Source organism: Wallemia mellicola (assembly GCF_000263375.1).
Source record: "Wallemia mellicola CBS 633.66 unplaced genomic scaffold WALSEscaffold_12, whole genome shotgun sequence".
Taxonomy (NCBI): Eukaryota; Fungi; Basidiomycota; class Wallemiomycetes; order Wallemiales; family Wallemiaceae; genus Wallemia; species Wallemia mellicola.
Window position 1 is genome coordinate 101,379 of NW_006531969.1, and position 19,872 is coordinate 121,250.

At 42.1% G+C, this 19,872-nt stretch overlaps 12 protein-coding genes across 12 annotated transcripts; 6 read left to right on the forward strand and 6 right to left on the reverse strand.

Annotated features, from left to right (window-relative positions):
* The first annotated feature begins 24 nt into the window (after positions 1–24).
* WALSEDRAFT_54711 (aldehyde dehydrogenase) lies at positions 25–1,828 on the forward strand. The gene is made up of 6 exons (XM_006958728.1): positions 25–139; positions 188–1,254; positions 1,304–1,314; positions 1,363–1,536; positions 1,583–1,605; positions 1,657–1,828. The coding sequence occupies exons 1-6, from the start codon at positions 30–32 to the stop codon at positions 1,784–1,786; spliced, it is 1,515 nt and encodes a 504-aa protein (XP_006958790.1). The 5' UTR covers positions 25–29; the 3' UTR covers positions 1,787–1,828.
* A 222-nt stretch (positions 1,829–2,050) lies between these two features.
* On the forward strand, positions 2,051–2,316 carry WALSEDRAFT_64699 (hypothetical protein; the record flags this gene model as incomplete). The annotated part of the gene is made up of 2 exons (XM_006958729.1): positions 2,051–2,221; positions 2,272–2,316. 2 exons carry the CDS (start codon positions 2,051–2,053, stop codon positions 2,314–2,316), a joined length of 216 nt encoding a protein of 71 aa, XP_006958791.1.
* WALSEDRAFT_38851 (aspartyl-tRNA synthetase) lies at positions 2,070–4,350 on the reverse strand (the record flags this gene model as incomplete). The annotated part of the gene is made up of 6 exons (XM_006958730.1): positions 2,070–2,542; positions 2,597–3,260; positions 3,304–3,476; positions 3,525–3,776; positions 3,823–4,205; positions 4,250–4,350. The coding sequence occupies 6 exons, from the start codon at positions 4,348–4,350 to the stop codon at positions 2,373–2,375; spliced, it is 1,743 nt and encodes a 580-aa protein (XP_006958792.1). The 3' UTR covers positions 2,070–2,372.
* A 42-nt stretch (positions 4,351–4,392) lies between these two features.
* Positions 4,393–4,865, reverse strand: WALSEDRAFT_69270 (hypothetical protein; the record flags this gene model as incomplete). The annotated part of the gene is made up of 4 exons (XM_006958731.1): positions 4,393–4,436; positions 4,483–4,706; positions 4,750–4,804; positions 4,850–4,865. 4 exons carry the CDS (start codon positions 4,863–4,865, stop codon positions 4,393–4,395), a joined length of 339 nt encoding a protein of 112 aa, XP_006958793.1.
* A 45-nt stretch (positions 4,866–4,910) lies between these two features.
* On the forward strand, positions 4,911–6,928 carry WALSEDRAFT_60585 (cleft lip and palate transmembrane 1). The gene is made up of 3 exons (XM_006958732.1): positions 4,911–4,997; positions 5,042–6,622; positions 6,668–6,928. Exons 1-3 carry the CDS (start codon positions 4,926–4,928, stop codon positions 6,839–6,841), a joined length of 1,827 nt encoding a protein of 608 aa, XP_006958794.1. The 5' UTR covers positions 4,911–4,925; the 3' UTR covers positions 6,842–6,928.
* Positions 6,929–7,502: 574 nt separating this feature from the next.
* WALSEDRAFT_32854 (P-loop containing nucleoside triphosphate hydrolase protein) lies at positions 7,503–9,188 on the forward strand. Its single transcript, XM_006958733.1, has 2 exons — positions 7,503–8,115; positions 8,163–9,188. The coding sequence occupies exons 1-2, from the start codon at positions 7,865–7,867 to the stop codon at positions 9,139–9,141; spliced, it is 1,230 nt and encodes a 409-aa protein (XP_006958795.1). The 5' UTR covers positions 7,503–7,864; the 3' UTR covers positions 9,142–9,188.
* WALSEDRAFT_46527 (class I glutamine amidotransferase-like protein) lies at positions 9,168–10,469 on the reverse strand. The gene is made up of 3 exons (XM_006958734.1): positions 10,024–10,469; positions 9,698–9,979; positions 9,168–9,652 (listed from the first exon to the last, which is right to left on the reverse strand). The coding sequence occupies exons 2-3, from the start codon at positions 9,976–9,978 to the stop codon at positions 9,223–9,225; spliced, it is 711 nt and encodes a 236-aa protein (XP_006958796.1). The 5' UTR covers position 9,979; positions 10,024–10,469; the 3' UTR covers positions 9,168–9,222.
* WALSEDRAFT_69274 (hypothetical protein) lies at positions 10,065–12,094 on the forward strand. The gene has a single exon (XM_006958735.1). The coding sequence runs from the start codon at positions 10,476–10,478 to the stop codon at positions 10,926–10,928; it is 453 nt and encodes a 150-aa protein (XP_006958797.1). The 5' UTR covers positions 10,065–10,475; the 3' UTR covers positions 10,929–12,094.
* Positions 10,972–14,142, reverse strand: WALSEDRAFT_64706 (hypothetical protein; the record flags this gene model as incomplete). The annotated part of the gene is made up of 6 exons (XM_006958736.1): positions 10,972–12,094; positions 12,141–12,613; positions 12,661–12,944; positions 12,994–13,030; positions 13,106–13,723; positions 13,774–14,142. 6 exons carry the CDS (start codon positions 14,140–14,142, stop codon positions 10,972–10,974), a joined length of 2,904 nt encoding a protein of 967 aa, XP_006958798.1.
* A 7-nt stretch (positions 14,143–14,149) lies between these two features.
* On the reverse strand, positions 14,150–14,997 carry WALSEDRAFT_60588 (Ssu72-like protein). The gene is made up of 2 exons (XM_006958737.1): positions 14,968–14,997; positions 14,150–14,919 (listed from the first exon to the last, which is right to left on the reverse strand). Exon 2 carries the CDS (start codon positions 14,912–14,914, stop codon positions 14,240–14,242), a length of 675 nt encoding a protein of 224 aa, XP_006958799.1. The 5' UTR covers positions 14,915–14,919; positions 14,968–14,997; the 3' UTR covers positions 14,150–14,239.
* A 114-nt stretch (positions 14,998–15,111) lies between these two features.
* On the forward strand, positions 15,112–18,220 carry WALSEDRAFT_32857 (hypothetical protein). Its single transcript, XM_006958738.1, has 10 exons — positions 15,112–15,177; positions 15,225–15,248; positions 15,296–15,424; positions 15,469–15,516; positions 15,575–17,224; positions 17,271–17,453; positions 17,499–17,589; positions 17,641–17,749; positions 17,798–17,898; positions 17,945–18,220. Exons 5-10 carry the CDS (start codon positions 16,420–16,422, stop codon positions 18,144–18,146), a joined length of 1,491 nt encoding a protein of 496 aa, XP_006958800.1. The 5' UTR covers positions 15,112–15,177; positions 15,225–15,248; positions 15,296–15,424; positions 15,469–15,516; positions 15,575–16,419; the 3' UTR covers positions 18,147–18,220.
* WALSEDRAFT_69278 (hypothetical protein) lies at positions 17,951–19,666 on the reverse strand. Its single transcript, XM_006958739.1, has 2 exons — positions 19,611–19,666; positions 17,951–19,559 (listed from the first exon to the last, which is right to left on the reverse strand). The coding sequence occupies exon 2, from the start codon at positions 19,550–19,552 to the stop codon at positions 18,167–18,169; it is 1,386 nt and encodes a 461-aa protein (XP_006958801.1). The 5' UTR covers positions 19,553–19,559; positions 19,611–19,666; the 3' UTR covers positions 17,951–18,166.
* Between the last annotated feature and the right edge of the window lie 206 nt (positions 19,667–19,872).

Here is a 19,872-nt window from a genome sequence, read left to right on the forward strand (position 1 = left end):
CGCTAAGGAGATCGTCGCTAAGATCTTCCATGAGTTCATCAAAAATAGTGTCAAAATTGAGTGCACTCAAACAAACTATCGATATTCCAGTTGGATTGTTTATCGACGGTGAATTCAGGAAAGGTACTGGTTCTAGCTTGTTAGTTGTCTATTCAGCTTCCATTACACCCGCTCATTACCTCACCAGCTACTCTATCAATCCAGAAACAGAGAAACCAGTGATAAGTGAAGCAATACAAGGCGCTAGCAGGAATGATGTTGATGACGCCGTAAAAGCTGCCCGCGCTGCATTCGAAACAACCTGGGGTCAGAACGTCTCAGGTCCAGAAAGATCAGCTTTAATGAGGAGATTAGCAGATCTGATCGACAGGGACACTGAGAAATTGGCTATTGTCGAGGCTATCGACGGTGGTAAGACAATCAACTGGTGCGAGGGTGACATAGCAGACGCTGCAGCTTGTTTAAGATATTATGCTGGCTGGGCAGATAAGATTAGCGGACAGACTTTAGAAGTCAGCACTGCAAATAAGATGTCTATGACACTACATGAACCTATCGGTGTTGTTGGACAGATCGTCCCATTCAATTACCCTATTATGATGGCTGGATGGGCTATGGCACCTGCGTTAGCCGTAGGTTGTAGCATTGTCTTTAAGCCAGCAGAGGCTACACCACTCACGACACTCCTTCTCGCTCAGCTCGTCAAGGAGGCTGGTTTCCCTAACGGTGTTTTTAATGTCGTCAACGGCCTTGGTAGAGAGACGGGTGCTGCTTTATCTGAGCACCATGGTATCGATAAGATTTCATTCACTGGATCGACTGCTACAGGACGTAGTATCACTGTTGCTGCTGCACAATCCAACCTCAAGAAGGTCACGCTCGAATTAGGCGGTAAATCACCATCGCTGGTCTTTGATTCAGCAGATATCGACGAAGCTGTCAAATGGTCTGCTTTCGGTGTTTTCGAAAATGCAGGACAAAGCTGCTCAGCTGGAACTAGATTACTTGTACACGAGAACGTCTACGACGACTTCGTCAAAAAGCTCGCTCAAGCTGCAGACGAAATTAAGCTTGGTCACGTTTTAGACAGATCTACACAGCAAGGTCCACAAATCCACAAAGCTCAATTTGAGAAAGTATTGAGCTACATCGAAGCTGGTAAGAAAGAGGGCGCACGCTTAGTTACAGGCGGTAAAAGGCTTGGCGATAAAGGCTACTTCATCAGACCAACTGTATTCGCGGACGTAAACAATAGTGAGTTTATGGTTGAATATGTGTATGTTTGCTGAATAAAAGTCCATAGAGATGAAGATTGTAAGCTATCTCAGCTATCACTTATCACCGTGACTGACACGTAGACAGGCACAAGAAGAGATTTTTGGTCCAGTCGTTGTCGTTATACCGTTCAAGACTGAAGATGAGGCTGTCAAGATGGCCAACGACACCAGCTACGGTCTTGCTGCAGCTATCTATAGCAAGAATGCCGACCAAGTGGGTAGATTAATGCACAAGCTCAAGGCTGGTACAGTATGGGTTGTGAGTTACATTTTAATACCTATTATCTTGCTAACTTGTCCAATAGAACCAATACACTATGTTATCACAGTGAGTGATAAGTTACGCGGTTCCTGAGAAGAATACTAATGATTTTTATAGCAACACACCTTTCGGTGGTTATAAACAATCTGGATGGGGCCGTCAACTTGGTAGCTATGGTCTTGAGGCTTACATGAACGTAAAAGGTGTAAGTTGGAACTATGGACCTGAGCCAGCACCAAAATTGTAAATGAACACTTTGTAACCTGAACAAATAATATATTATATTAGCTCCAATTAGCAAATTTGTCACCGCTCGCCATGTTCCTGAAAATATTATCAGGTACGCACTCAAGGATAAGGTCCTAAAGTGGTGCTCTGGGCCTGACGGTCCTTAGAACTCAACGCTATTTTCTGCTCAACTCTGCACTACATAAAGTAAATTTTAAAACCTTCCCTGAGTGAGAGACCCTAAAGAATTCAAAAAGTCGTGAGTTACCGTCAGACGCTCATCATGTCACTAATGGGAGGAAACGCAGGTGGATCAGGAATGAGCAACGGAGGAAACCCCAGCACCAGTGGATCAGGCGGACCTTGCCAGATTTACCCACTCACTGTAGATAACATTGACTGTTTACCTGCACCCCCAAAATCGCAAATAGCATTGGCTGTCGTACTAGGCAGCGTAGGAATCGTCGGATATATTGCTATAGTCATTCTCGTATTACTCTTGAGGAAAAGCCCCGCAAAAGCACGAACTTCGTCACCCCTTCCGTTTAGTTTCACAGATCACTCGATGAGATAAACAAAAGGATTCTATGGGAATATTACAAGGATCATTCAGTAGCAACCTTCTTCGCTTCGAGGTTGTACTCTTTTAGGATGTCGTCAGTGGTGCCGCTAGGACTTTTGAATAAGCGGTCCATCCCATTGAGCGACTTCGGGAATGCAATTACATCCCTAATGGAGCTCGTGTTACACATTATAGCCACAAGTCTATCCAATCCTATACGTTGTCAGCGGATGCTATATTACAGACATCAAAATAGAATAAACCCACCTAAAGCGATACCGGCGTGTGGTGGGGCTCCACTCTTTAGAGCCACCAACAAGTGGTCGAAACGATCAACTTCATCGTCCGTTAACTCCAAAACGTCTTTGAATACTTTTAATTGTAGATTAGCATCATGGATTCTTACACTTCCACCACCAAGTTCGACACCATTGAGGACTAAATCGTAATGCTGTCCGCGTACGAGTGAGACATTTTCTTTTAGTAGGCTTATATCTTCAGCGTAGGGTGCTGTGAATGGGTGATGAGTGCTCGACCATCTCCCCTTCGACAAGAACTCTTTGTCTTCGTCAGCACGAGTGAAGAGAGGGAACTCTACTATCCAGACGAATGCGTAGGCGTCTGGGTTAGATAACAAGCCGAGCTGCTCGCCGAGCTTCAGTCGGAGCGCACCCAATCCTGTACCACCGCCTTCTGGGTTGGTTGGAAGCTCTTCAAGCCAGACTATGTCACCTTCTTGAACATCCAGGTTGCACTTCTGTTCCTCCGTTATCTGGCTACATCCCGGGTGGTTCTTTAGGAAGTCACCGTCGAGTCGGCCATCCCTAGATGGTCTGTAGACTAACCCCCGCGTTTGTGAATTTCCGTCGGCTGACATACTAGCCAGGGCTATCTCTAATCCGAATCTCAAGTCGGGTTTGTCTGAACCATACTGTTGTGGTGTAAGTCTTGCCTGTTGGACAAAAAGAACACACCTTGTTCATCGCGTCTCTATACTTCATTACTTTAAACGTAGATTCGAGCTCAGTGCGTTGGTATTCCCTCCAGAGTTGGCGGATGAGACCTTCGATGAGGTTTCTTACCTGCTCACCACCCATATTCCACCCACTGGTGGCCGCATCTTGAGAGGCAGCGCCGCTGACGAATCCTAACTTTCTGTTAGCTTGCTATATACCCTTAGTGTTGTAAAACCCACCTAATTCTATATCCAACTGTGTAAACTCTGGTTGTCTATCTTTTCTGCCATCCTCGTCGCGAAAGCATTTCGCAATCTGGAAGTAGGCGTCTGTAGCACCTGATGCAATGAGCAGCTGTTTTGGTTGCTGAGGCGATTGTGGAAGTGCGTAGAAAGTTGGTGCCTTTACGTGGTTACGCGTGGGGACGAGGAACTCACGCGCACCCTCTGGTGTAGATTTGAGGAGAATTGGTGTCTCAACCTCCGTAAAGTCTTCTTTATGTGAGACAGAGATAAACAAAGGAGAGAGGACACTCACGGCGATCATGTAGGTAGTTTCTGATGGTGTGCGTCACTGCTGATCTTTTGCGAAGATTATCTGTCAGAAATTTCCTCCTGAGATCTAAATATCTGTACTGCAATCTGAGGTCCTCTTTGATAGACTCATCGTGTGGATTGAATGGCAAGTTTGTTGCCTGATTGAGCAAGGTATAAGATTTAACATCGACTTCTATTTCACCGGTGTCTAAACTCTTATTTATTTGCTTATCGGAGCGTTTGTTCACTTGCCCCTCTATCAAGACGACGGATTGGCTGGGAAGCTTATCCAAACCTTCCAAAGCGCTTGAAGAACGTACTACGAGCTGGGTAGTACCAGTGAAATCTTTCAAAGGGACGAAAGAGAGTTTGTTTGATGCACGTCTATCATTTCGTCAGTTTACTCTCACAAAGGAAGGAATATCTACCGTGGAGTCTGCACCCATCCAGCGAGCGCAACTGATTCACCTGCATTGCTCACTCTCAGCTGGTTACAGTGGTGTGTTCTAGCTATCGCTCGAAAGGCCATAGTTGGAAGAGAGAAGACATTCTAAAAAAGTACAAAAATAAATTATTTCTTACGGTTACCGCCTTTTCTACCGTTGAATCCAGCGCCTATCAGTTCATTAGAGAGGTTGGCTAGTAATTCTAGTATACTCACCCCTTTTAGCCTGCTGACGCTTACGATGGCGTCCGAGGTCCCTACCAGATGTAGATACCTTCTTAGCGTCCTCCTCCATTGACTCCTCCTTTTCTTCTTTCTCGAAATCCTTCAAATCATCTGCAAACTCCGGTCTGTTGTCTTTCGTAGCCTCTTCTGCAGGTGCTGTGCTAGTCAAACGTGAATTCAATCTTGCTAATCTAGCTTGATCCTTTATGTGGTAGCTATCACGTCTTAGCTCACTCTCTTACTATCAGATACACTCACTCTGAGTCTTCTCTCGTACGCTTAGCAGATCTGTGTGCTTTCTTAACTCTTGATCCTATAGATTGTGAGCTAAATAGAAGTAAATTTCCTTCAAACTTACTCAACGATTTCGCCATTCCGGTGAAACTTTGTTGATCGTATCAGTCGAAGGAGCTTCTTTAGCATTTACATCCATTATGCCACAGGATAGCGGAGAGCAGCCACAGCAAGAGCAGCAATCTAATGGTATATGGCATTACGCCAAAAGAGTGAGTAGAGCCCCCTACTGATATCGATATGCTCACACAGATAGGCGTTACTTATATGGGTCGTTTCTAGAGCCGTACTCGGTCCAAATGGTTTGATTAGCAAATATACAGGAATGGATAAGTTATCTCCACAGCCACAAGGCCCTATGCCGGTATCTACCCCAGAAGATGCCACCAATTCGGTGGTTCCAGTGCAGGTAACGAACTTATGGGAGAAGGACACAGAAATGGACTTGTTTATTAAATTGTCTACTTCAAATAATCCTTACCTCGCCTTGGAAACAGATGATGGTCTGCCAGAAATACACTGGACTAATATCAACTACGGTGATTGGAACCTAGACAGGACAGCGTCATTTGATATAGAGTTACCAGAGAGCGTCAAAAACAATGGCACCCTCTGGGCTGACTTCTTCCTCAGCAAGAAAGACGCACCTATCAACCAACGCGATCCATCCTATGATCCACTTGCCGTAGCTCATTCTCGTAAGCTTCTCACGCGTTTCCACCCAAAGAAAAAAGCGCGCAAGGAGAAGAACTTATTGTCTGACGACTCGTCTGACGGTGAGGACGATGAGGAGGACAAGGAAACACCAGAGTTGATTGTCCCTTACTGGCACTCGAATCTCACAGTCTCCATTATACAGGACACCGGTATTAACATTCCGTACACTCAAACTCAACCAGCTGCTCGTAAATTCATCGCTTTGGACCCGCTCAATAGACGCAAAGAGGGTGTTAAGCCAGAGACCGGTTATCACTATCCTATTATCTATCCTAATGATTTCTGGCTTCTTCGCAACCAATTTGTAGAGCTCAACGAGACTACAGACGTAGTCCCACTCCATATTTCTTTATCATCACTCTCATTCTTTAAATTCAACATATATGCCAACATCCATGCGGGTATGGAAGAACAAGCTCAGACACAAGGTACTGGTGGTGAACTGGATGAGTTTAAGCGTATGCTGGTTGAAACAAATCCTTATTTCCTGGCACTCACTGCGCTTGTCACCCTCTTACACACCGTTTTCGAATTCCTTGCATTCAAGAACGACGTTAGTCACTGGAAGGGTGAAAACCACGATATGGTAGGAGTATCTCTTAGATCAATCATCGCAAATGTCATAGTACAAATTATTATATTGCTTTACTTGATCGACAACAATGAGAACGCCAGTTGGACAATCATCGGTGGACAGGCTATTGGATTAGTTATTGAAGCTTGGAAAATAACCAAGGCTATCAATTTCAAGATCCTTCCTCCAGCTCCAAACTCGTGGTTGCCATTTAATTTCCAATTCGAAGACAGGAAGGAATTGTCAGAAGATGAGAAGAAAACTAGAGAATACGACGCACTTGCTTTCAGATACGTTAGCTGGGTTATGGTGCCTGTCCTTATTGCTTACACTATCTACTCGCTCCTTTATGAGACTCACCGCGGATGGTACAGTTTCGTTATTTCTACACTCACTTCTTTCGTCTATGCTTTCGGATTCGTACAGCTTGTTCCTCAGCTTATTCTCAACTACAAATTGAAGAGTGTTGCACACATGCCTGGACGTGCGATGGTGTATAAAACATTATCAACTGTCATTGACGACCTTTTCTCCTTCATTATTAAGGTAAGTGTAGGTGTCCATAGAAGACAAATTCTAACGTATCTCTAGATGCCTCTTCTTCATCGCTTGAGTTGCTTCCGTGACGATGTTGTCTTCCTTATCTACTTATACCAAAGATGGATCTACTCTGTTGATCCAAACCGCTTGAATGAATATGGTCAAGCTACAGATGAAAAGATTGAACAATTTGAGAAAGAACAAGAGTCTAAGAAAGACAAATGATGTAATTATATTGAATTACTGTAATTTTCTATACTTACTGGTTAAATGGAGCGTAATGTATTACTTAAATACGAATAATAAATTGCCTATTTTTTGCTTTTTTTATCTTTCCATCAAAAGTAAAGTCAGCGACGCGTGCTTTATCTGAATCGACGACGAGCGCCTGCTTAATAAACTGCAGAGTTGAGTGTGTAGAGTTTATTTAATAGAAACTTTATCTCACAATTTACTAGAGTTTCAACTTTTATTGCTATTGCTATTGCACAAATCATTAAAATGCCCATGACGAGAACATCGCGTCGACTACAGAAGCTCTCACCGGAGAGGAAGAACACGGAGGCTGATTTGCTAGCTTTGAATGAAAAGCTTAATATACGTACTCCACGCAAAGCGCAAGCGACAGTCGTACATCATGACAATGAGAGTGACCTGACAGATAAGGAGGAAAGTGGTGAAACTTCACCTAAGCGTAAAAATGGCACTATGAGTGTACATAAGTCACCAACGAAGAAGCAAGTCACGCCAGAAAAAAGGCGTACACTTCGATCTAAGAAGTCTGTCACGCTCACTACTGAATCTGAAAATGATTCAACTGACAAAGAAGATGAAGAAGACGCGTTATCTAGACGCTCGACGCGTATTTCTAAGTTGCAACTCACACCAGAGAAAAAGCGTCCACTTCGCTCGAAGAAATCTGTAACACTCGCGCCGGAATCAACAAAGAAAGCCTTAGCGAGAGAATCCACATTTGGAGAGACTTCAAATACAGTATTCAAAACGCCATCCAAGAAGACGCCATCGAAGACACCGCGAAAGACGCCTTCGCGGAATGCACTCAAGAAGGAAGACACATTCGATGAGTTTGTACAGCCAAGAAAATCACTAGTTAGCACCTTCAACGGTGTGGCTGACTCCACTGTGAGTACACCGAAGAAGTCACTTAATAGGCAAGATAGCTTCGCCGTTGCTACCACACCGGCATCGACGAATGTGTATGCCTACGCGCGCAATAGAGTCCGGACTATGAATGCATCCTCTGATGAAGACCAGCTCATTGGACGTGAAAGTGAAATAGAGGCTATAAGATCATTCTTAGAGTCATCTCAGTCGAGCCTCTATGTATCTGGCCCACCAGGTGGTGGTAAAACAGCCGCGGTTAAGTTGGTAGTTAACGGCTATGATGGTCGTATGCATTGGACGAATTGTATGGCCCTGAGTGGTGTTGACAACCTTCTCGATGAGTTACGTTTGGTCAAATCCAAATCTAAGTCATTGTAGGTACATGAATACGTTATGCAATGTCTTACTAACAATTCAATAGACTAGTCATACTCGATGAGATAGACACACTGCCTCATGAAGATCTTCTCGAATTGTTTAAGATTGCGGCGGAAAATGATGAATTGAAGCTCATAGGGATTGCAAACGCGTTGGATTTGACGAGTAACCAATTGCAAAACTCTGATCATCCACCAGTTCACCTGCAAGTGCATCCTTATACAGCCCAACAATTGAGCAACATCATCAATGACAGACTTGGGGAGTACAAGCAGCTATTTATGCCTCAAGCACTCGAATTGCTGAGTAGGAAAGTGAGCGCAATGACAGGAGATATCAGACAAGTCGTATCAGTCGTTACGCTCTGTCTTGACACTGTAGAAAAAGAGCAAAAGAAACTCCGTGGTGCTGCTTTATGTGATGTTACTGTAGAGGAAGCTACTAAAGTCACGATGCCAACTATGTTGAAATCAATAACAGCCAGAGTGAAAGCATCCAATAAATCAGCTAATAACACAAAAATTGAATTGCTTAATTTACACTCAAAAATTGCACTCTTATGTGTTATGCTTACAATGCGAAGGAGAAGTCAACTGAAGTCATCGCTACCTTTATATGAAAGCTACTGCTATTTGCTTAACACTCATTCGACGATATCGCCAACGAGCAAATCAGATTTCATTGACTTGGTTAATGTCTTGACTAGTTCGAGTATTCTAATCGAACAGTATACACAATTCGACCAAAATGCTATGCTTGGTACGCCATCTAAAAGGGCAAGGATGAAGGCTGCTCTTATGGCGACAGAACCTGAATTCAAATTGCAATACAGCGAAGGTGAAGTAATCAAGCTGCTTGGTTTATCAAATGGAAATAGCGACGAAAACCCTCAAATAGAACAACTAAAGAGGGTTTACTTTAGTGAATTAAAAAGAATTGAGCAGGATGTAATGAAAAAGAGTTGGCAAGTGAAGACACCGCTGTCTGAATCAAACAATCCACCGGTTGATGTCTTCGTTTGACACAGTCTCATTATATTGAATATTAATCCTTTCATACTTATTTCATGCATTTACATTACCATACAAAATCATTCAAATCGTTTAAGCGACAGTCTCGCGTATTGCTTTGAGTAACTCTTCACCGAGCTTATGACCACTTGCTGGATTCTGACCAGTGATCAAAATACCATCTGAGTTCTTATCAACGACGACACGCTCGCCCCATGGTTCTGCAGCTTTGACGTAGCTACCTCCATGTCTCTTGATGTGATCCTCTGGCAACTCCTTAACGCTCTGGACTTTACCAACTTGCTCTTCCTCGAGGTTTGAGAAAGCAGTGGCAGTACGACCGTTATAAATTGAATTGCCATTTCTATCGACAACGCTGCCGAGGGTACCTGCTGCATGACAGATTGCAGCGACAGGCTTGCCTGCTTGGTAGACACCACTAAGAACACGTGCAAATGTATTGTCTGTGATGAGGTCTACACTTGGACCATGGCCACCAGGGACAAATACGGCGTCGTATTCGCTGAAACAAATAAGCGTCTATTATGATATCATGGAAGAAACTCACCGTGGGTTAATTTCAGAAAGAGGGACATTCTTCTGATATTTGTCAGCCCTGTCTTTCAAGAAGGACATGGATTCTATGTCTTCTTTGAACATTTCGACACTGGCTGGATCAACGACTGAGTGTCCTTTTGGTGAGGCGAAGGTGACATCTACGTGGGTGGCTATTTTGCTGAATGGATGGGCGATTTCAGAAATGAAGAAACCGGTTGGATGTCCATCGACTGTTTTATCAGCTGAAGTGAGAACAATTAGAACTTTTGGGAGAGTTGTTGAGCTTGACATGCTGCAAGATGTTAATAGAATGTTAACAGGACGTAGCAGACATACTTTAATTTGACGTTAGTTGTTCAATTAGAAGAGTACTTGAACGGTTTCAATGGATAAATAGGATGACGTCGAGAATCTCCACTTTATCAATGATTAATAAATGCGCTATTTCCATACGTGCATATTTAATGTGCTTTAATATTGATCCACTGCCTTAGCGACCGTGCTTTGTTACCTCTACAGTTCTTACAGCGTAGACAATACTACATGCTTCTGATAGAAATGTTAATTGTACCAGTATAATCGATTCTATAATGTAATAGAGATATACTCAAAGCCATTTCAAATTGTACAATAGAAACACCTTCGATACGACTGACAGCGAGAAACCAAAGCAGAGCAAAAAGAGAGTGATAAGAAAGACTATTAACTTCTAACACACCATGTAAGCTACCAAAGCAGTTAAAAATCACTCTCTTCCATCCTTGATCTCATACCATCAGTGTCCAAAAATGCCAGATCCGAATACAACACTATACCTGCGAAACTTACCTGACAAAATAAACAAGCAGGAGCTTAGATCGCAATTATACTTTCGTTTCCAATCATATGGTCGGATACTAGACGTTGTTGCCTTAAAGACTGACAAATTGCGAGGACAAGCCTGGATCGTTTTTGATGTACTTTCTTCAGCAACATCTGCTATGAGAGCTGAGAATGGTTCTAGATTCTACAACAAAGCTATCAATATTGACTACGCGAAGACCACATCCAAGGCTTACCAGCAGTACATAGGTAACTCAGAGAGTCTCTTTAGTGATGCACAAAAAGCTGCCCAAGGTGGTATACAGAGAATGGTCGTATCTAACGCTTCAGAGGCTAGTCTTGGTCTCAAGCGTGCACGTGAAGCAGAGGAATTGGCAAGGAGTAGCGAGAATGATAAAAGGATAAGAACTGAAGAGTAATCTTTTTTAGAAACAGAATCATTATAATTTATTGTACAATATATTACTTAAATCCATGTCTTTGACGTAAGCATAAGTCGAATTCATCTTGCAGTGTTTCGATCGTCTTGCTACAGTCTGGTCGTATCGTTCCTTCACCGTAAAGTGGCGCTGCACGAGCTTTACTATTTGATGTCATGATGTCTTGCTCGATTTCCTCTTGGTTCTCGATACCAACATTGGATGCTTGCAGTACACCCTTGTCAGCTCCGTGACGGACTGTCCCATGCATTGTTACAGGCGTTATAGGGTTCTTATCGATCATGTCCTGCCATACCGCTATGAATACACCTGGTCCAATATCTGGTTCTGGTCGGGTTTTGTCTAACAAATCTACCAATTTTTGTCTAGAAGATTCAGAAACATTTTCTTGATATTTGACATGCTCATCGAGCTCTTTGACTACTTCTTTTTGAGTATTTTCATCTAATTTGTCAAACAGTTCTTGAAGAACTGGTGAGAAATCTCCAGCTCCAGCGCAATCCTCTTGATTTTCTTCTTCTGACTCCGTACGATACTGTTTCAAACTATGGAGGTACCATTCAAGATACATTTCTTTCATCTCTGGTGCGTTCTTTACTAAATTGTGAAGGAATTTGTGTAAATTTTTCTGATGTTTATCAAACAATGCAATATAACTACGCGGACCGGCTTTATCTTGAGCGATTTTAACCAAATCATCAATGAAGATTTGTAAATCATCTAAAGTTTCTTTAAGATTGACAGATTTGTGAAGCTTGCGTATCAGTGGTTCGAACGCATTCATTGCTTCAGTGACGCATAAAGAAACTAGATCAGGTTTTGTATGTACTAAGGCGTCAATCAGTCGGTATCTGTCGCGAATCGCTAACTGTAAAGTCAACTGTGTGAGGAGTGTTGAATGAGCTTCCTCGGATATAGGTGCTTCTACGTCGTTTCTTTCTAATATCGTAATGATGATCGATTGGTTCTTCTCTATACTCTCGTTACGTATATCTATTCTATCTTCTCGTGATGCGTCGTCAACGTATTTCTGTATTGCTATCTTTTGCTGGTCAGTAGCCCCACTTTCGGCTTCCCTTTTTTCAACACTCTGCCATTGCTTCTGAAGGTTTGACTTATCTTTACCTAAAACCGATGTAATAATACTGTTTTGGGACGTTAATATTAATCAATATATACTTTCATACCCACGTTTGTAACAAATTGTTACCATTTCCAATACCTACATAACCCAATGGGTTACGTGATAAGAAGATCTTGAGAACACCTGATATCATAGTTGCAGCGTTAGCGACTTGAGTCGACACACCAACGAGAGAGTATGGTAATAAGTTGTGCACTCTAGATATAAGTAAAACCGTTGACTGAGCGCATGGCGAACGGGTGAACAAGTAATGTAAGAAACTGGCGAGAGTCGCGGAAGCAAAAGTGTGGGCGGCTTGGTATAATAGAGGTAAATCCTCCAAATTACTGGTCGTTTCGACGTAATTGACGACATCACGAACATAGTCCTTGTAAACTAGACCTTGTAAGAAGTCATTCCAACCATTTTGCACATCAATTGGATTTTCCAAGTCGTAATGACATTCACGCGCATCTTTAGGGTATGTTGATTGCTTTCTCTTTGGTAAACCGCCTAGGACACCTCTCAACGCGAATTCGGCCTGTGGGACTGTCAGTATGCGGCGGTGTTATGCCAAGATGGACGCACGATGACAATTATGCCCTGCCCGAGAATCTTACGCTTGCCTAACAATCCTTTGTCAAAACTATCTGACAAGTCCTGTGCAGCTAGTCTCTCTAGTAGACCCTGTGCACCCTCCTGCCATAACTCCGGCGAAATAGTGTTGAAGCCCGGTAAGGAGAGCGCTAGCTGGTTGAACAAGTAATTCAAAGCGGGTGATGGTGGTTGCTCTAGATTCTCTATCGGTTTGAAAGGATACCCTGAGCTAGAAACTCTACCAGGAATCTTAGTTGAAGTGAACTCATTGAAAGCTAAGAGTGAGTTAGTATAATAATATAATACATAATGACACGAACTAACACTGTAAATGGGTCAAAATATCGAATAAAGACTTCAGCTGTTGATTCGTCAATTTCATCATTGATTGTTTACAATTAAGAAGTTACAAGACTAAAATTAAAAGTAAGGAAACAAAAATTAAAGCGTAATTAATATTAGTTGTCTTGCTATTAGACGTCTCTTTCTCTTCATTAGTGTTAGTTGGTAATGGTAGTGCAGTGTTCTCTATCTGTTTCCACTCTGCCGAGTTTCCACTTGAAAAGTCTAGATAATACAGCTGATTGGCAGATGTAAGCTGAACTAGAGTTTGGTCATTAGAGGTGAATGCTGAATTTGCATCTTTGTTGGAAGGTCCTTCATATGTTTCAGTCGTGTTTTTATCTACGTCAATTAGATAACTGTTTTCCAAATTTTCAGGCAAAAACCAGAATTTAGTTTGCCACTCTTTTGATTCCTTGAATACAGATACGGCCTGTCCCTTCGATTGCTCAAAGTCACCGTATTTTTGCTCCTCCGGTTGGAAATAACTGTAGTGAATGACGAACAATTCAGCTTCACCTTTATCTAAACCGCCACCATTTATAAAATGCAAGTGATTTGAAGCCAATCCAATAACTACATTGTCGTCAATATCGAATGGTACTTCTTGGACTTTCTTCCAGGTCAAGGTGTCATCTGGCAGTAAATCTTCGCCCATCTCTAAACTATAGAGATTTTTATCAGATACACCATACCAGACATTTGTATCATGCTTAATATGCACTGTTAGTTGTATACTAATACGTGTTACGCGCATCTTACATCTAAGACTGCTTTCAACTTATCAAAATCAGGTAAATCACCCTCCATATCATACTTTTTCCACTCCTTGTTGCTGAAATCTAAGATATAAATACTATTTTTGTTCGAATTGTCGACATTTAAACAATATCCACCATTGTTGTATTGTGATAACCAACAATTTGGTGCTGTGGTATCGAAAGATGGCTTATCGCCTTTATTGAGCTTGCTAAATGACTTGCTCGAATTCCATTCTTTCTTAGTGCCTGCGCTGAAGTCTTTATCATTCACACCTAAGACATATAGATTATTATCATTATCAAACAAAACCTGGCTATTGGCTAAGACTTGGTATACTATCAGTAAAAATGCCGCCAATGTAGTCCTCATCGCTTTCCACAAAGGAGATCATTTATTTTAGTTTACATTCTTGAATAAATACAATTACATCATCATACTTTTTCATGCCCGTCCATACGCGTCTAATCTAATAATATGCAACACAATGTAATAAAGCATGTGGATGTTTTAACCTTTGGTTATCTAAGATACTTTCGATGTCTTGGTCAAGGTCTTTACTCTCTTCTATAGCCAAAGCTAGATCCAGGATCGCTTTACCAGCTATAGCGGCTTCCTCTTGATTATCTTTGATTTCTATGTTAATGATATGTACGCTCCTATTATAATAACCCTCTCTGTTTAATAGATCATCACATACTGCCTCCCAACATCTCTCTTCACATGTGATAACGACGTCCGATGTTGGAGGTGAATCGGCCCATCTTTCAGGCGCTAATTTTATTTGTCTATTCCTATTTAGCATCGCTAATAAACCATTATTGGTGTACATTCTTCTATCTTTACTTTCCAAATCTTGTAATATGTGATTGTATGGTGTACCAAATGAGTAAGTATTCGGTCTGTCTATTGAAGTACCTGGTAGTCTAACAGCTGTACCTGTACCAAACGACGTCACATTGAATTTATTCTGAGCTAAAACTTTATGAGCTTCCATTGATCTGTTCTGATTGGAAGAGCAGACGACACAAAACATTCTCTTCTTCTGTACTGTAGGAGGTGTCATACCGGTAGAGATCTGCTGGTTTGCTGCACCTGCGACTGCTCTCTGTCGCGGATCCCTGGCTTTCAATCTCGGATCCATAGTGACTATAACGCTATTAATATAGAGTTTTATTTATAATCAATTAAACTCACTTGGTTTTTATTAGAAGATGATAATAGCGGAACAAGATACTTCTGAACCCTTACCATCATGTCTAGACACAGATATGTTAGAAATATGGACTTAGATGGTATTTATAGGCTGTCATCTCTCAACATCCACTCACATCTCTCAAGACGAGCTCGACGACGGTGCATTCAGCGACGAGTATGACGACGATACCAGCGATCAGGTCGTATATGGTTAGTTTGCAATATTATATGATTATATATCTAATGCAATCATATAGACGGTATCACTGCTGATCAACTCGGTTCGTCATACAGAAATATAATCTCCTTCCTAATTGGCTACCCACAGATCAACTGTACAGCGGTTTAGCGGATATCCGTGAATCTATTCCAGATACAGTAGCGTCGGATAGAGAAATTAAAGACGCACTATGGTATTACTACTTCGATGTCGAAAAGTCCTTAAATTGGGTTTTGGGTGCGTGGAGTATGATGCTATCAACAAACTTAACCATTCAATAGAGGAATCAAACAAGCGAGCTCAAGCTGAACGCAAAAAGAAAGAGAAAGGTAAGCACTTTGTTTCGTTATCCCCACCGAATTCTCTCCAACACATCCTTTGTTCAAGATGAAGCACCTCTGTCAGCACTCAAGAAGTTAGCCATAGCACGTCAAAAGAAGGACAACCCGCAGCCACCTTCTCGTCAACGTATACTGTTTAAAGGCAGGGGTAGAGCTCGTGTACCCGTCCCTTTCGATGAGGTACAAAATGTTCATAAACCTGAACACATAGTAAACAAAGCAACACCAGATCCAGATCCACCTGTGGCATCAGCATCAACGCAGACACCTGCCCAACCTGCCAAACCTATGTCTAAGTTAGCAGCTATGGCTGCAGCCCGTCGACAACAGCAGCAACCACCTTCAACGTCTACAGCCACCCATACCAATGGAACACAACCACAGCCTTCGAGCGTAAACAGTGCTCCTGCAAAACCACTCTCAAAGCTCCAATCGAAAGTCCTACAAGCTCGTTCAGCTCCAAGTCAAGAACATGTCAAGCCACCACCACCGAGGGAGCTTACTGCATCTGAAAAGCTGTTTGTCGAACTCGATACCACCATTGAAAAGACGTCGCCATCAAATTTAGGTAATGTCGTTATCAAAGCGACGAGCAAACCCGTATACAATGATAAGGATATCGTAGATTCCTTGTGGACCTACTGTAAAGGTGCTTTCGATGGCCCAAGTCCTGATGACGTCGTATTGCAAGCTCGTAAAGGCACAGCGCTTGATGTCGCTGACAGAGGCTAGAATTGTCGACATTCTCTACCACCAATACCCCTTTCTATATACCTTAAAATAGACAAAAATATTAATAATTACTCTATAGAGCAACAAAATCAAGCTTCAAAATCCAGTTCGAAAGCACCATCAAAAGCGAACACACCAACGCCTGGTACGCCAATTTCGATGAATACTGCTCAATTAGGCAAGGATCTAACATCACAGTTAAAATTATCGGGTAGCACTCCCGCGTCATCACGACCAAGCACACCACAATTGCAAGAATCGAAAAAGTTAATACCTCGCAAAGAGCTTTTGGAGAAGGTACAACAAACTCAAAATGAAGACATCAGCTTGTGTGTAGTTGGACACGTTGATGCAGGCAAGTCGACAATTCTGGGAAGACTACTCGTTGATCTTGGTGAGATGACAAGCAAAGACCACGAAAAGAATGTCAGAAACTCAGACAAATCCGGTAAATCATCTTTCGCATATGCGTGGGCGATGGATGACTTAGTTGAAGAGCGTGAGAGGGGTGTTACGTTGGACTATGCAGTAACGTCTCTCCGGACTTCAAACGGCAAGGTATTGAATATAGTCGATACTCCAGGACATGCTCATCTCGTACACAATATGATTTCAGGTGCCCAACAAGCTGACGCGGCTTTACTCATTATTGATGCCCGCAAAGGCGAATTCGAAGCAGGATTCTCACCTAGAGGACAGACGAGAGAGCATGCTCTCCTTATTCGTAGTTTGGGTGTTCGAGATCTGGGTGTGGTCGTCAACAAAATCGACAGTGTGGGATATTCGAAGGAAAGGTTTGACGAAATTGTTGCGGCTCTCACACCATTTTTGCTCAAGAGTGGTTTCAACAAGGAGAGAATCTCTTTCGTACCATGTGCAGCGATGACTGGTGAGAATGTCACCAAGCGTTCTCATAAGGTACTTGAGAGTTGGTACAATGGCCAAACAGTTGCGCAAGTTCTAGGTTAGTGGTATGCTACATATATCTCAAACCGATTAACGCTTTTTAGATCAATTCGAAGCTCCCCGGAGACCTTTTGAGGCGGGCTTGCGTCTTCCCGTTCATAACATCTTTAAGGGCCAGACAGCTATCGCGAGTGGTGTTGGTGTTAGTGGACGACTCTGCGCTGGTGTCATTCAAGTCGGAGAGAAAGTGAGGTGTATGCCTGGTGACGAATTTGCCATCGTTAAAAGTAGGGTGACTATGTTATAACCATACTGATAGTTAACAATCGTAGTGATTGAAGTGGACAATGATAGTGTTCCATTTGCATCGGCCGGCACAAACGTCACGGTCTATTTGGCCAACATTGATCCAATAAACTTGAGGTAGGTAGTTGATATGATTCGAATACAAATGCTTATTATTATTATTAAAAGTATCGGTTCTGTCTTATGCTCGCCTACGGATCTCGTGCCTCTAGCATCAAAATTCATTGCACAAATTCTATTATTCGATATAAACATCCCAATCTTACCGGGTACAACTGTGAGTATTATATTTTTACCTTGCAAAAATATACTTAACTATATTAAGTTCGAGGCATTCATCCATTCTATAAACACTTCAGCAAGTGTATCAAAGCTGATCGAGACAGTCGATAGAAACACTGGTGCTGTTTTAAAATCTAAACCAAGGTGAGTGATCCATGTTATTAAATGTATTAAACTAAGACCACATTAGGGTCTTGACTGGTAACTCAGCTGCAAGAGTCGAAATGTCAATAGGATCACAGTCGCTGACATCACAATCTGGCAGCAATACACCATCAAATAACAGCATCCCAGTAGAGAAGTTCACGGACAACAAAGACATGGGACGCATTCTACTCAGACACGAAGGACAGACTGTCGCAGCTGGTATAATAGTTGACTACATGCGTTAAATCAGGAATCAAAAAGGAATCTAATTGTATAAATCAATATAATATTGGTCGTTGACTATACACTTGTATACGTCTTGATTGTTCTCACCATTGAAATAAGCTCTAAGGCGATCTTGAATGCAACCATCTGTATCTGGGATGACCCCGTTGGGGGTGGCTGTATGTCCGTAACCATTATCTATCTGGAGAAGCATAGCATTATCATCACCTAGAATCTTCACTGTTTCTTGAGCTTGCGCCAATGGGAGTATCGGATCGAAAGCATTCGAGAGGAATAAAATTTTATTTGACAAAGCTAAACCACTGAAATTAGTAATACGCTCCTCTGTAAATGTTGCTCTTGGATAAAGGTGACATGTGAATGCAGATTGATAGAGGAATTGATTGTAAAAACGACGACTAACATTATTATAGACACCTTTCATTGCGTTAATAGCATCATCAATTGAGAAATCCGTTATGAATGCATCAGCGCAATTGATAGCAGCAACAGCATTATTCATCTGCTCATTCGTTACAGCTCCCATTGTGTTCATTATTGCGGCTGTCTTGGATATCTCCCCAAAAGCCAAGTTCCAATTAGAAGGTGCGTACATCGTCAAATAGATAGTATTGATGACCTTGCTACGTGTAGGATAAAGTTGTAAGATAGCCTCATTAGTGGTATTGTAGACACTATCAGTGAGTTTGTCCACTAATTCTTTCGTGATATCCTTGAAATTACATGACGAACTTTGTTGACAGCTACTAACAAATTTATCAAAAACTTTATCAGTAGATGTTAGATAATCAGGTATAGATTCAAGAGCTGGTTTTAACGAGCGTGTCTTTGGTGACATAATACCACTGAGAACGAATTTACCAACGCGGTTAGGATATTTAGCAGCAAGAACCTGACCGAGAAATGAACCATAACTCTCACCAAAGAGATTAATAAGTGATTGTCGACCGACCAGCATGTCTTGGATGTGTTTATAGTCGTCAGCGACGAAGTAAGTGCCCAGGCGGGAAAGATAAGGAGACGAAGCAGTGCAATTAGCGAAATAAGATGTCTCTGATGCAAAATACTCCCCAAGCTGTTGGCGGAATAACACTTCCTTAGCTCCTGATATTTGAGGGGGTGTGTCTGGTAAAATAGAACTGTGATCATTCCCACAATCCACCTTGAGATCAGACAAACCAGTCCCGCGAGCATCTATCCCAACCAGTGCATAATCTTTACCAGTGAAAGTATAGAGCATGTCACTGAATGCTTCCACGCCAGAGTCCGGGTCGCTACCCGATGGTATACCTGGGCCACCTGGATTCCAAAACAAGTGGGGGAGACCATCAACGGTGAGATTCTTTTGCCAGACTCTCTTAACGAACAATTTGAACGTTCCTTGGCTAGTGTCTTCATGAACCATAGCTGTGCTATGTTGTTTTAGTTTTGTAAAAGCAAAAGCAAAAAGCACAAAGACTCACTCTATATAGCTGCATTGGGCATTATACTTATCACTATCTGCGCAATTATACCAGTCAATTCCGTCGTGTGCCTTGTACTTTTAATCAGCCCCTATGTGTTCACATATTATTGCGTTAACATACCAGCACGACCAACAGCAATGAAATAATTGAAAGTAATTGCAACCAATATTTCATTCGATAAAGTGGAATGAAACAAAGTCTATTTCAGAACCAAATTCTCTTTTAATGCATGAATTTCAAATTCGAAAATTTTGATTAA